At 44.1% G+C, this 15,416-nt stretch overlaps 1 protein-coding gene across 7 annotated transcripts in view; it reads left to right on the top strand.

Moving 5' to 3' along the window:
* PALS2 (protein associated with LIN7 2, MAGUK p55 family member) overlaps positions 1-15,416 on the top strand; it is a 704,871-nt gene that overhangs the window by 313,751 nt on the left and 375,704 nt on the right. For all 7 annotated transcript variants that reach the window (XM_069211397.1, XM_069211395.1, XM_069211396.1 and 4 more), the window contains one exon: positions 4,942-5,094. In XM_069211397.1, coding sequence (XP_069067498.1) covers positions 4,942-5,094 — 153 coding nt within the window. The remainder of the gene's footprint in view (positions 1-4,941; positions 5,095-15,416) is intronic.

Here is a 15,416-nt window from a genome sequence, read left to right on the forward strand (position 1 = left end):
GAATACCAGCTTGACCCCAACATGGACTGGGTTCAAGATTTGGGCGAAGCCAGAGGACTAGATACCTCTCCTGACCCTGGCATGCTTTAACCCCCTATTGTGACTGCGGAGAAGGGAGCTTTATACTCCATGTTGGTGAGAAGGGCAGCTGAGGTCCTGGACTTCAAGCTTCCTTCTGTGGTGGTCAGGACTTACCTTCTGACCAAAGTGCTTCAGTCTGGGTCTTCCACTTCGGAACACCCCTGCACCCCAGCCACCCCACCCACCCTTTAATGAAGTCCTTATGGACGTTCTACTGGGTATTTGGTCGTCTATCACAACAGCAGGAGACGGTTCTTCGCCCGAACCTTTCCAGTCTCCGCCTCCTTGCATGGAGATTCAGTAGCGGCATTTGACAGTTTTCAAACTTCCGTCCGAAGTCTGTGATGTTATCTTGGCAGCCAGGCTTCCCCCCCACCAAAAAAGTATGTGCCTGTCGTTGGAACAAATTTGTGTCATGGTGTATCAACAAATCTGTTGATCCCCTTTCTACACCTCTCTCAGAGGTTCTCCTCTTCATTCTCTGTCTTACTCAGCAGGGCTTTGCTCTGGTCACCCTCAAGGGTTATTTGTCTGCCATCTATGCTTTTTTAAGACTTCCAGACCAACCTTCTCTGTTCAAATCTCCCATTGTTGGGAGGTTTCTTAAAGGACTCATCCACATGTTCCCTCCTATCCTGTTCATAATGCCCCAGTGGGATTTGAACTTGGTCCTCACATATCTTATGTGTGCTCCTTTCGAGCTACTCTACAACTGTCCCCTGCGTCTCTTGACTCCTAAAACCGCCTTCTTGATTGCCATCACCTCTGCTCACAGTTTGTGAGCTCCAGGCTCTCTCTTCGAAGTCACCATTTCTATCTGTCCATCCTGAGAAAGTGATCCTTTGTACCAGGGCTTCCATCCTTCCCACAGTGGTGATACCTTTTCTCTGTAGGCCAATCAATCTCCTAGCCTACTTTTTACCTATGGGTCAGTCCCATTAGTACCTCTCTAATTGAAAGCACCTTGGTGGACATTACACATTGAACCTTAGTGCACATTGTTCCTGAAGGTAAGTAACTTGTTTTTCATGCACGCACCTTGGCTTTAAATGATTTTTTCTCTTTTTTTTTATTGAGATTGAGAGTTCTGAGCTCTTTAATTCATTCCCTCTTCCTCTAGCACCTCTATGATTGTTTTGGTGCTCTTCTGCCTGTTACGCTGCATTCATTTTTTTATTTTTATTTTTTCATACCAAGGGCCTGACATTTACCAACTGCTACTAGAATTTTTGTATCACCTTTAAGAGCCTTATAGGCTTTATTTTTATTTTTAGTTTGCTGTTCTGACATGCTTTTTGACCCTGTTGGAACAGTAAAGTGAAAACATATTTATAAATTGACTATTTTGCAGTATATGCTGGTACATGAATTGTATTATATGCAAATTCATGTGCGCTGACACTTACCATCTTAGAACAGTAATCAAGATGCTCAAGAACGCAAGCGTTTGTGCTTCATGAAGCAGAAGCACACATATGTCAAAACATGGTAATTTGTTAAAATAACTTTACTGTTCCATCATAGCCAAGAGCCATTTTGGAACAGTATACCAAAAAAATGCACCTGAGCGCCATTGCAATCAAGCACTGGTAAAGCTATTAAGGCTTAACGTGCCATTCTAAACGCAAGAGCAGTTGACTTTGCCTATGCCTGTGTAGGCATTGTAGGTAAGGCTTCTGGCAAGAACACTTCTACCTGTGGTAGTTGGGCTTTTGGAGCTCACCTTGGAGGCATTCCTCATACTACAATCTATCAAGCCGCCTCAGAGCATGAAGAATAAGAAATGAAAAGTCGTTGAACAAGATCATTAATTTTTCAAGACGATCCATTGGTGAGTTTCTTCTTAGTTTCTTTTGTGCCCAAAATATTTCAGTCTTAATTTTCGGCGTCATCTTCTCCAGACAAAAAGAACTGGTCAGTAGATTCTTCTTTTAGCTTAGTTTTTCCAAAGGCAGCAACACCTTCAACTGCAGCGCTTGCTCATAAACAAGAACACTGAAGCCAAAACCCTAAAATTTGTTATACTAGAAAAATAAAAATGTCCTTAGTTTTCGTTTGTCTTCTTGGAGAGACTTTTCACAAGCATGTTCTGTACATTCTACTTGCAAAGACCATGTTTTAACAAAACTAAAAGCTTATTTCCCACCATTAAAGACCGAATCGGAAGAGCCCTGCAGAAGATTTCTATATCACTACATTCTGCCTCAGTCCTGGGAGGAAAAAAAAACACTAAGTCACATGAGCTAAGCATACATCTTGTAGAACAGTTCGGGAGAAACAGTAATGGCTAAACGACTTGGGTTAGGCTTCTTGTAAAGGAAATGGACTTGCGTCTTTATTGGGGATGCCATAATGTGCTGTGCCTATTTCTCCACAAACAATTGCAGACCTGAGGATTTCACATGATTTGAATACGATTTGGGTATCCTCATCATTGGTGCCAGAAGATTTTCTGTATCATTTGAAAACAGATTATCGGGGCATATCTCAAATCTTGGACCCAGGCTTACTTGATTGAACTTCCTCTCTCCATGTGTTTCATACATTTCCTTGCAGAGAAGTCGGTTCTTATGAAGAAATACCATTAAATCTAGCCCATAGTGAGACTTCACACCACAGTGGACACTCTTGAAAACCAAAGACCATTGTTATGGAGAAAATATTTTTACTTGGGCCATCTTTTACCCTCCCACTCGAAATGTACCCACTTGGTCCCCTCTGAGCCAGCTTTGAAGGAAAGGCTTGCCGTAACTTTTTGTACAAGCCAGTTCTCTTAGCTTTAGGCTTAAACCAAAGTGTCTGGGCATATTTTATATCTCTACTAAGCACAGGGCCACAGGAATTATGCGGCAGGGGAGTACCAAATTATGCAGATGTGTTGACTAAATTATGCGGCAAGAAATAGCTAATTATGTGGTGAAACGCAGCAGATTTTGTAATAGTATTTTTCATTATTTTGGTATTTTACACTGTCTGGGCAAAGGTTTCACCCCATGAATTCCAGTTTAATTTCCAAATATAGCACTAAGTGACAGAAGGGTGACCGGTCAGTCTTTACATAGGTCCTTTGTAACTTTTGATCAGTTGGAACTAAAACCATTTTTTGTGTTAAAAATGCAGATTATGCAACAGACGTTAGATGTGTGGTAAATACAGCAAATACACAACTATGTAGAAAACACTGTGGCTGCAAAATCGCTTAATTACAGTGGCCTTGACTAAGCAGGGTGATGTATCTTGGTGACGCACCTGAACATGCTTTTTTTGTGGTTGTAGGTGTGTTTTTTTTTTTTTCTTTCTCCAGCACCTAATTTTCCAGCTAGGAAACTGAGAACCACCAATTTTACCACAGACCTAGTTTAATTAAATACTATAAATGTTACTTACTAGAATGCTTTTGATTTTAGTTAACTATACAGTGTTTAAGTATCAGTTCCTCACGTTAATGCGTAAAGCCCATATTTTGTTGATTGGTACTGGAGAGTTTATCCAAATTGGCTAATAATTCCTCAAGTAATATTGCTTTTATAAAATAGACTTTGGAATCTCTGATAATCATTCCATTAGAAGTAAACCGGATTTCTTAATTAAGGCTATGAGAGTTAATATTTTTCACACATTCCTAGCAGCAAAAATGTCCTGTCCTTGTTGTCTCTGATCTGTAATCCTTACAGCCTTTGCTAGGTCGTACTGTTCCTTTAGTAGCTTGGATGATGCATGCCAGCTCATCTTCACCAACAATTGAATGGCTTTTGTGCTACATGGCTTACCTTGCTTGACAGAGGCATATGTTTGACCAACTTTCCTATAAACTTCTGCAGATTTCTGTCCAATTCTGCAGGATTGTCATCTGTTTGCTCATTTGTTGTTATGACTACAATACTATACAACATGCTTTTCTTGTGATAAGCAGAAGCCTCCATTTGGCAGCACTTAAAAAAAGGACTGGCATGCACCGATAGCCTCCAGCTGTGGCCTTCAAGTGAAACACAACTCTGTAATCCGGTATGCTCCACCAAAGAACTCATGATGCGAAACACAAGTTTCGCGCTAAGAAAGTGAAATATTTTAAGAAATAAATAGCTATTAACCTAAAAAAAAATGAAATATTGGAAGAAGTGAATAGTTATCAAGATTTGCTTCACTGGATGAACTGCAACTTTGGAAAAGATGGACCACATTGACCCAAACGCACTCTGGGGGCTACTGAGTAATGTTTCACTTGAAACTCACAGCTTAAGGCTATTGGTGGGTGCTACTATATGGAGGTTTCTTTTGACATCAGTTTCATATGCAAAAACATAAACAGTGTACAGAAAAGTCAATCTTCTCTTAGAAAACGATACTGTGCTATTACTTGAGCTTGTATTTTGTAAGCTGATATATGGAATGTTAAGCGATGCCAGTTTCACTTCCAAGCTAACTTTCTATCCCTCATTATTTATGCTTAACAGTTTCAACTAACACCCTAAAAATATGGCAAATCTGTGCTTTGCATTCACACTAACTTGTTATTTTGTATAATTTATTATATCTGAGTAAGTGAATATTCTGTCTGGCATTCTTGAAAAATAGCCTTTGATTTTCTCTACCTGTCTCTATGATATACTGGAATTATCTAGCACACTGGCAACATTTTAAAGAAGGCATCTATATTTACATTTGCACTCCAGTTGGATTAGTGTAGTTGTACATTTCTTAGAAGGCTTACCATTGTATTGTAAAATTGTTAAATAGACACTTCAAGACTTTTTGGGCGACTGATTTTCACTTGTTGGAATAAATGCACCTCATGTTTTCTAAGGGTATTTTTATAACTATGATGGTAAAAGTTTGATGTATTCAATTTTTTGTTGACAGTCGCTCTTGGAGGCCCATGATGTTGTTGCATCAAAGAGTTACGACTCCACTCCTTCTACCCCAGAATTAAATCATTCGTCAAGGAAAAATGAAATCGCACCAGTAGATGCTATTCGGATGGTTGGCATTCACAAGAGAGCTGGAGAACCACTGGTATGTGAAGAATAAAAAGCAAAGAACATTCATTTGAAATACTGGAGACTGAGTGTTTTGGTTTAATTAGTGTGCATTATTTGGCTTGCCTATAAATAGTGAATCAATGCAAATAAACAAAGTGGATTGTGTTAGAGGGGAGGTAACATTTAAAAAGGTGAAGAGCAAGAGAAGGGTGAAAAGAAGGTGAAGATAGGCTTTTGTAGTTCATTAGATATATTATGATTCCCAAATGATTCTTTCGTGTAGTGAGTCACCATTGTGTGTTAGAGCTTGTCACTGCAGGCTTGCTCCTGCTTTTCAAAATACCTACACAGTTTCTTTCTAGATGAAATCCAGCCCTAATGACAACTCTTTGCTTAATTCTAATTGGTCAAAAAATGATTATTTGCAGGTGGCACATATGCAATTTTCTCAAGGACATTATGCATTTTCTCATGGAAAATTGTTAATGATTGACTTTTTTTCCTCCAAGAGATGTATCCAGCCACTTGCACATTCCATTGGGGAGAATTGCATAGCTATCACAGACTGTTCTTTGAATAGTCATTACTTGGTATCTTCAGGACTGAACACTGCCTCATGCATTTTGCATTTTTGCAACCTGTTGGTTAAATATACTATATTTAAAAACAATGAATGTGCTCTGTTTTTCTGAAGTTGTGCACATTTTATTTAGATGTTATTATAGTGTTATTATAACGCTAAAATATTTTCATAAATGTTTAAAAAATCAATGATGAATGATTATTATAACCACAGATTTCTCACCTTTAAAATATACCCAGCCACATGACTGGATCTGGTAGATTTTTCAGTAGAACCCCTATGTGCCAGTAGGTGGTGGTGTGTGGCTCCACGTTGACTCCATTCTGCCTCAGAAGTGACTGGAGCTACATGTAGATGCCACTCCAATGAACTGTCATCAGCTCCTTTCTTTCCATATCTTCGTACATGTTTCCGGAGCACGCTTCTATTGTTTCCTCGCCAGTCGACCAGCTTGTTCTTCTGAACTCCATACCAGAGTACAATGGGAATATCCTAAAACTACAGGTTTTAAGCCTTTTAGTGACTGTTGCAAGCAGATGTCAGTGAGTGATCCCTAGAGGTATGTCTCTAATGTTTTGTCATGTGAGGAGTGTGCCATAATGCACCCAAAGGCAATGTGGGGCTGTAAAGCTCTACATTGCTTTTGGACCTGGCCCTTTTTGCAGGGTCATCCCCAAATCCTTTTCTGACTTGCTTTAGTTGGCTTTAGGACTCTGTGCACTTAACCACTGCTAACCAGTGCTAAAGTGCATATGCTCTTTGTCTAAATTGTAATGGTAATTGGTTTTTCTATGCTTGTCATATTTGATTTACTAGTAAGTCCCTAGTAAAGTGCACTAGAGGTGTCCAGGGCCTGAAATGTTACTACTGGCCCTGCAGCACTGATAAACTTCGCACTTGTATAGTGCACTACTCACCTGTTAGGGTCTCAAGGCGCTGTACGCATACGGCTATGGAACCCCTCCTGGCTTTTCCCTGTGAGGTGCCCACTCTTGGTCACCCCCAGGGTGAAGCCAGGCATCCAAGTGCTGTTGGGGCCGTTGTGGAGATTAAGCAAGCTATTGCCCAGAGTTAGAGTGGGACCCATTATTTAGATTAGGCACCGAGGCGAGAATTATCTGGTCCAAGGGAATTGAGCCCAAGACATGCCGAGGCTGGACTTAAACCCTGGTCTTTTAGCCACATCTCTGCTTCAGGGTCTGCTGCTCTAACCATTGTGCCACACTTCTCCATTCTTCCAACTGATTGTGCCACCCACATGACTAGCCCTGTAAACCCGTCTCAGACCTGCCAGTTCAGTGTCTGTGTGCAGTTTTGCACTGCCAATTAGACCTGGCAAGTGTATCCATTTGCAAGGCCCAAACCTTCCCTTTTACTACATGTACATCACTCCTAAGGTAGGCCTTAGGTAGCCCCATGAGCAGGGTGCAGTGCATTTAAAAGGTATGACATGTACTGGTGTGTTTTAAATGTCCTGATACTGAAATACTGCTAAATTCGTTTTTCACTATTGCAAGGCACATCTCTCCCTTAGGTTAACTTGGAGATTGCCTTTAAATGCCTTTTAAGTGAAGTTTTCTTTTGGGAGCAGATGGAGATTTGGAGTTTGGGGTCTCTGAACTCACAATTTAAAAATACATCTTTTGGTGAAGTTGGGTTTTAGATTGTCTGTTTGAAAATGCCACTTTAAGAAAGTAAAAAGAACAGTTGAACGGAATGTAGAACAAATCAAACATTCTCCCCCAGTCACAGATCTGGGTTTAATCCATCAGTTTTTTTGCTCACCATGCCATTCCAGTTTGGACCCAGCCATATGCAAATCAGTCTTGACCATGTGAACAGTCCATCTCGAACTGCCAGGCCAGGTCCTCCATGGACCAGACAAAAGCATCCTAGGACCGGTTTCAGGGTATCACCCTTCTTCAGCCAGGCTAGCTTGAATCTGGTGGCATAGTGAGCACAGGACCCACGTCTGAGCATACCCTTCCCACTTGGGGCTACAAATGCAAAAAGAACAGTTGATGGACGGAATGTAGACCAAATCAAACATTCAACCCAGTCACAGATCTAGGTTTAATCCATGAGTTTTTTGCTCACCTTGCCATTCCAGTTTGGACCCAGCCATATGCAAATCCGTCTTGACTCTATTCCCCATGTTCCTAAATCTAGGATTTAAGGGCCTCCCTGAACCCAGCTCACCAGATTCTTGGCTACCTGACAAGGAGGACTGCTTAGCTGTAACCCCCAGCAGAGAAGAAGGAAGACAACTGATTTGGCCCCAAACCTACCGGCCTGTCTCCTGCTTCAAAGAACCAGCAAAAGAACAGTGACTCATCCACCGGGGCCAGCGACCTCTGACAGGCTCCAGAGGACTGCCCTGCACTCAAAAGGACTGAGAACTCCCATGGACAGCAGCCCTGTCCAAGAAGAAACCAACAACTAAGGACTCCAGCCTCACTACAAATGTGTGAATCCTAACCACTCTGCACCTGACACCCACAGCCCATGCCCAGGTGGCCCAACGAGCTTTAGAGGGTTCCCGGGTGGTTCTGAGCGAGAGCCTACCCTGGTTTGACCTCTCCACCCCTCCACGATGACTCCTGCAGCGGGAATTCCGAGGCCCCCCTGACCGCAGAAGCGCTGGACAAAGATAACTGACACCTAAGGACCCACTGCACCTGCAGCCCCCAGGCCTTGGTGAAACCAACACCCGGTGCAGCAACGTTCAGCAGGCGGCCACCATCCATGTCCAGCCAGTGATTTGCCCGAGATGACCCCCCTGACCTCATTTGCAGCCTCTGAGTGACCCCCGGGGAAACCTAATCGAGAACTATTGGAAACAAACCCAACATCTTGTTTGGATCCTGCACCCTGCCACCCCATAGCCCCTGAGGGTGTATGTTTGGTGCCTACTTGTGCCCCCCCCCCCCCACCCCTCCCCAGTGCTCCTCTAAACTCCCCAGATCTGCTCTCCGAAGAAGCGGGTACTTGCCTGCCTGAAGATCTGAAACAGAGTGCCCCCAGTCTCCATAGGAGCCCATGTTAATTTTGCCTACTCTTTGATCTCTGCCCCGGGTCGGCCAAGTGTTGCTGGTGGTGGGTGTTTGGGGTTAACCTGAACCCCAACTTGTGGACTTCCTAACCCCCAGAGACTGGAACTGTAAGTGTTGTACTTCCTTGTAAAACAATCTAACTTTTCTTCCCCATGGAACTGCTTCTGAAAATTGTAGTGTCCATTTTTAAAAACAATTATTGCCAATATTTCAAGAACTGTATAACTTATCTATTTCAAACAAAGTACTGTTGATAAATGTGAAATACGAATCTATTAAAGTACTTACCTGCAACTTGAATCTGGTGGTTCTAAAAATAAATAAAAAAATATATTTTTGCTATATAAAAAGTATTGGTCTGGAGTTAAGTCATTGAGAGTGTGCTTCTTCTATTGTCTGTTTGTTTGTGTGCAACAAATGCTTTGCACTACCGTCTGATAAGCCTAACTGCTCGACCACACTACCACAAAAGTTAGTATTATCTACTTGAGCCTCTGTAAGCCTCTGGGGAACCCCTGGACTTCGTGCACACTATATCTCATTTTTATATAGTATATACAGAGCCAGCTTCCTGTAGGCTGTTTGTGAATTCACTCTAGACAGTGACACAAAGGAAGTGGAGGTGTGTTTCCTGTGTCTCCTAATGAGTCTTCCTGAACTAGAGTGGGAGCGTGGAGCTAACAGCTGCACTTGAAAGGCCTGTGCCTGCCCTCACACAATAAAGTCCCCAACCCCTTAGTGTGTGTCTAGGGCAGGGCAAGGAAGAGGCAAGGTCTTGTGCAGTACAAAGACTTTCCTTTGAAGATGGCCTACTTGAAAAGCAGAAATGAGTAGAAGTATTGGACTGCTGACCCCACAACTTTAGATGACTTCTGCATCAAGAGGAACATCTGGCAAAGAGAAACGTTTAATGCTTGAGGAAGACCTGCCACTCTGCCTGTTGCTTTGCTATGCTGGGCTGCTGTTTTAGCCTGAAGAGGGAAAGGACTGGACTTTACTTTATGAAAACTGCTTGTGAAGTTTCTCCAACAGCTTGGACTGAGGTTGCCCATGTTCTGAAGTCTCAGCGACAACAAAGACTTAATCTGGCAGTGCCTGGGCCAAATCCAGTTCCTGGGCCCTTGGAAGTGAAAGATTGTAACCTGTGAGGGAAAATCCACGCACTGCTGTGTGTGCATCAGAAAAATCAATGCTCCGCCTGTCCTGTGGCTGAAAATCCCACCCAGTGCCTGCCTTGCGGCTGGAAATTTGACGCAGTGCCAAAGCGCGTCAGAATTTTTCAAGCAGCGACCCTGGACGTCAAAATCTTAAGCATTTCAGCACAGACCTGAGACTGCCTGTCTGGAAATCGACGCATCCCTTCCCTGTGAGGAAAGAATCGGCTCATCTCTTTCCCGGTGGAGAAAGAATCAAAGCATGGCCTCGCTTGCAAGTAAGGAATCAGCCCATCACTTGGTTTTACCGATGTACACTCGCCAGTGCAGCTTTATTTTTGACGCATACCAGGTACTTTGTGCTAAAACAATGTATTTGTTGTTTTCTATGGATTAAGATTCATGTCTTTGCTTGTGTATGTTGGTTTGGTCTTGTTTGATTTAGATAAATATAGGCTATTTTTCTAAACTGGTGTGAAGGCCTTCTGTGGTGTTTTCACTATGTTACTGTGTGTTTGTATGAATATTTTACACATTACCTCTGAGATAAGCCTGACTCCTTGTGCCAAGCTTCCAAAGCGTTGAGCTGGGGTTATCTGAGCTGGGTATCTCCCTTACCCTGACTAGAGTGAGGGTCCCTACTTGGACAGGTTGTAAACTGACTGCCAGCAAGAGACCCCGTTTTTAACGATCACCAAGTACTAAAGAAAGGGACGCAAACACTGCTTCTGCTCAAATTCAAAGACATGGACCTGTTCCTGTTCTCAGTGTTGCCCCTGTGACAGGTCTTCATCACGTTCCAAATCTTTGGGTAAGTACAAGTTAAATGAGAAACACAAAAAGTCCAAGCGGGCCTTGTCCCAGCTTTCCTACTCTTCGTCTGGGAAGTTATGGGGACCTCAAGGTGCCCCACAGTGTTGCTTACAGTCCCATATTGAGGAACAGTTTCTGGAGCTGATTCCAATGCACTCTGAATTTCTAGATCCGATGGCAACACTCCAGCAGATTGAAGCATGTAAGTGGCAATACTCTGTATATTCTGCACCCTAACATGTTCCCCTCAACGTGCTGTCTGGCCCAATAGATGTTACGATATGCCATTTTTATTTGTATAGCACACTAATCACCAGAGAGAGTATCTCTGCGCTTGGGCAGGTTTGTAGGGTTATATGGTTATGGTCCCCAAGGTTCTTAGGAAGAACCAGGTCTTCAGCTTTTTGCTGAACTGAAGAAGGGAGGAGGAGGCTCTGTTGTGTTGAGTAAGGTCGTTCCAGGTCTTGGGTGTGATGTAGGACAATGAGCAACCTCAAGTTCTGCTTTTGCTCTCTGTGTGAGTGTGAAGTAGATCCTAGGTGTCTGGTGGGTTGGTAACGTGTATGCGGCTGTTCAGGTATTCTGGTCCTGTGTTCGGTAGGGCTTTGTATGTGTGCATGAGAAGTTTTAATTTGCTGCACTTGTGAATGGGGAGCCAGTTAAGCTTCCTGAGGTGCGGTGTGATGTGGGTGCAGAGTGAGAAGTCAAGTATGAATATTGCAGCAGTGCTCTGTGTGGTCTGGAGTCTTTGTAGGAGTTATCAGGAGATTCCAGGGTGGAGTGATTTGCCTTAGTCCAGCCTGCTGGTGATGATTGTTTGCATGACAGTCGGTCTGGTATTCTGAAGCAACTATCTGAAGGTTTTTTGCAAAATCCATAGGATGTGGAAGCAGGAGCTGTACACTGCATTGACTTGAGCCGTTATGTTGAGCATGTTATCTAGGATGATCCCTAGATTTTTGGCGTGGTCTGTCGGTGTTGGTCCTAGCTCCGACAGCCAACAGGTGTCCCATGGGAAGGTCTGGTTGCCAAAGACCAGTACTTCCGTCTTATCTGAATTGAGCTGCAGGCAGTTGGTTTGTATCTGCTATGCTACAATGGTCATGCTGTTAGTAAAGTTGGTTCTAGCTGTGGTTGCTCTGTCTGTAAGGGAGAGGATGAGTTAAGTGTCATTGCTGTAGGAGATGCCCGTAATGTGGAAGGCTGTAGAGAAGTCAAGTAAGATGAGGGCTGCTGTTTCTCTTCTGTCCAGGATGATTAGAATGTAATTGGTAGCCGCAATGAGTGCTGTTTCGGTGCTGTGATTCTTTCTGAATTCTGATTGAGTTATCTATTAGATCGTGAAGTTCAAGGTGGGTTTTGAGTTGCTTGTTGATGGCCCTCTCGACCACTTTGGCTGGATAGGGAAGCAGTGAAATGGGTCGGCAGTTGCTCAGTTGAATCTGGTTGGCTGTGGGCTTCTTGAGGAGAGTGTTGATTTCTGCAAGTTTCCATTCATCCCGGAAAGTGGGGGATGTGATGGAGTTGTTGATGTGGGACAGGGTGGTGTTGATTGGAGGCATGGGTCCATTAGTGTCTCCGAGTGGATGATTTGCAGGACTGCCTCTGTGTTTCTGGTGAGGGTTGTCTTTTTAGTCAGGTGACCGTCTTGGGTGGTGGTGGGTAGGTTAGCCACGCGTTCTCTCGGTTTGGTGTGCAAAGTTGTTGTAGATGTTTACGATTTCGCTGTGGAAGAAGTTGGATGTGTTGGAGGGCGAGGTAAAGTCCTTAACGATCAAAAAGATCTCCTTGCAGCTACTGGACCTTCCTTCAATGTAGTCCACTAGTGTCTCTTATTTGCTTGTGATGGAACTATCCACAAGGCTCCACTCACACTGTCTGTGGTGTTGTAGCTAGTTCTCCATTTCTTTAGCTGTTTACAGTGTCATTTGATGTCTCAGTCTTCTGTGTATCAGCTAGCTTGCTTGTATGATCTATGCTTGTTGACTTTGATGGGTGTGAGGGAGTACTCCGTTCTTGATCCGGTTGTTGACGTTTTTGATGTCCTTGTTGAGTTAGTGTGTGGGGCTAGGTTTATCAGAGTTTAGAGCACTGAGCCAGTCTGCTTCTGTGTTTTTTTTTTTTTTTGTTTAATCCCAGCTGCGGCTGCTTGGAGTGCTGAACTTTGCAGGGGTGTTGACTTAAGGTGTGTTGATTAGGAAGTAGATGATGGAGTGGTTGGTCCATATGAGCGATGTGACATGGTTGTATTTGGTGTTGTCACTGGTGGTGAAGATAAGGGTTCGGTGTGTATCCTGCAGTGTGTTGGTTCTGGGACGAGCTGGGTGAGTTCGAAGTTGCTCAAGCTTTTGAGGAGTGATGTGAAGCATGGGTCATTTCAGTCTTCCAGGGGAAAGTTAAGGTCACTGAGGAGTATGTAGGCTCTAAAGTCGACGGTGAGTGGAGTAGTGAAGTTGGTGATGAGATTGGTAAAGGTGTATCGTAGTACGGGTGGTCGGTAGGTGAGGATTCCGTTCAGGGTAACCTTTTCTGTGATTTTCAGCTTGAAGTTCAGGTGTTCCATGAATGGTGTTGTGTTCTCTGTGGATGTTGTCCACTTTAAGGATTCCTCGTAGATGACAGGGAGTCCTCCTCCCGTCGAGCGATCTTGAACCCCACTGGCATTGCCGTGGTGATGAAGAGTTAGGCCAGGTTTCTATGGTAAAAAGGATGTTCAAACTCAGCAGGCCCCCTATTTTGGTTGTGTGTTTGATCATGTATTGAGAAGCATGTATGCGATTGGGTGTTGACGTGTGGGTTGGCTGTGGTGTACGGTGGGGGGGGTTGCTAAAGGCGTTGTTGGTGTTTGTGTAATGGGAGTGGGTGTTAGTGTGGTGTTATATTTGGGTGGAGGTTGTGGGTGAGTGACTTCTCAAGAACTAGCAGTTTGTGGTTGGGGAAGCTACTTGCATAAAGTAAGGCATGGTGGCAGTTGAGGGAATGGCGTCTGTCGATCTAAGGAGTGATGGAGTATTGCTGGACGATGATCAGAATAGGGTTCCTGGTACTGGGCGTGGTCCTTGCTTGCCTTTGGTGCCCGACCAGTGCGCCAACGGTGTGCTCACTACACGTGTCCACTGTGTGTCTATGTTGCATCTGCTGTTAATTAGGTCCTGGAAGGGAGGAAGAGTGCAGGGTGCCATGATGTCATTTTGTGTGCTGATGGGTGGTGGTAGATGAGGTTCTCTTGTTTGGCGTTTCTTTTATAGACGGTTTTGGTGTGAAAACCAGTAATGCTACTTCCTGTCAGAAATTTAGTGATGTCACTTCCTGTGTAGGTGGATGATGGTAGATCCACTGATGTCACTTCCTATGCTGGTGGGTGATGAGAAATGAAGTCCTCTTGATCCCCAGAAGACTCCAGTCGGATTTCTGAAACCAGGTCTGACCAATGGCAGTCTGTGCATCGTGAAGCTGCTTATGGTTCATCTTCAATTCCAGAGCTTGCTCCACTCCTAGCATTACGATGCATGTTGGTACCTGCTGTGTTAATGGAAGAAGTTCCACATCAACTTGCTGCTGTTGCAGGCTATCAGGGTGGCATTGAACGCCTTCCCACAGTCCATCAAGGAGAGGCTTGTTCAAGTCCTTAGAGATAACACCACATTATGTGGCATTGCAACAAGCAGGGCGGAGTGGGTCCTTGGTTCTATGCCCAGAGACCCTGCGCCCTCTGTGCCTGGCTCAGTTGTCAGGGCATTTCACTGATTGTGCACCATATTGTGGGATCTATAAATGGAGCGATAGACAAACTCAGTCAGTCATGCCTAGCTGATAACAAATGGAAGCTTCACCTGGAGGTAGAGCAGGGCAGTGGAGAGAACCCAGGTACAGTGTTATTGTGACTACCATGAATGTGCAGTATCAACACTTTTGCATGTTGGTGTTCTTAAGACGCTGTCTTTTGGAGACATATTAGTCCTAGACTGGACCATGGGACTCCTGTCTGCCTTCTCACCCCTACCTCTCCTACCCTGAATTCTGAAGTTGATGTGGAACAACTGGGCTCGAGTCATTCTAGTGGCTCCAGTTTGGGCCGGGAGAGTGTGGTACTCTGATGTTCTGGGCATGGGCATCTCCCGTCCAATCAACCTGCGCCTTCTTCTTTCACCAAGGTCTGCCCATCCTCTGTCTCAGTGTGTGGGGATTCAGTGATGGTAGTTTATTGCATTCAGTCTACCTTCCGAAGTAGTGGCTGTTATCGTGGCAGCCATGCACCCTTCCACAAAGACTGTGTTCAATGGCATGTGTGGCTGTAGATACACATGCTTTGCATAAGTCCACCATCTAGTGTTGGTCTTGGAGTGTTACAAGTTGTTTTTCCTCAAATAATCTTTTCGAGTCACAAGATAGAGTGACTCTTCCTCTCGGTGATAGTGCGCACGGGCATTAAGTCCTTTGTTAGATTGTTTTCTCTCCGCCATCGGGTTCGGACATGTTTCCTGTTGCTCCAGTGGATCTCAGTTTGTTCTCTTTGGAACTTTAGTTTCCATCTTTCTGTCGACAACGGTATAGTTTTCGATTGCGTATTCCACAGTTTAACAAATCGATCTGATCTTCATCGTTTGGGTCGGTTCAATGCCCTTAGGGGCGTCCACGGCCTTCTTGGGTCTGCTTTGACACCTGTGGTTGAAAAATGCTAGGCTAAAGGAACGTACTCCGGGTGGATACTGTCCTCGGTCACTCCCAAGTTTCCGTACACTGATCAACACTT

This window comes from Pleurodeles waltl, chromosome 10, assembly GCF_031143425.1.
Source record: "Pleurodeles waltl isolate 20211129_DDA chromosome 10, aPleWal1.hap1.20221129, whole genome shotgun sequence".
Lineage (NCBI taxonomy): Eukaryota > Metazoa > Chordata > Amphibia > Caudata > Salamandridae > Pleurodeles > Pleurodeles waltl.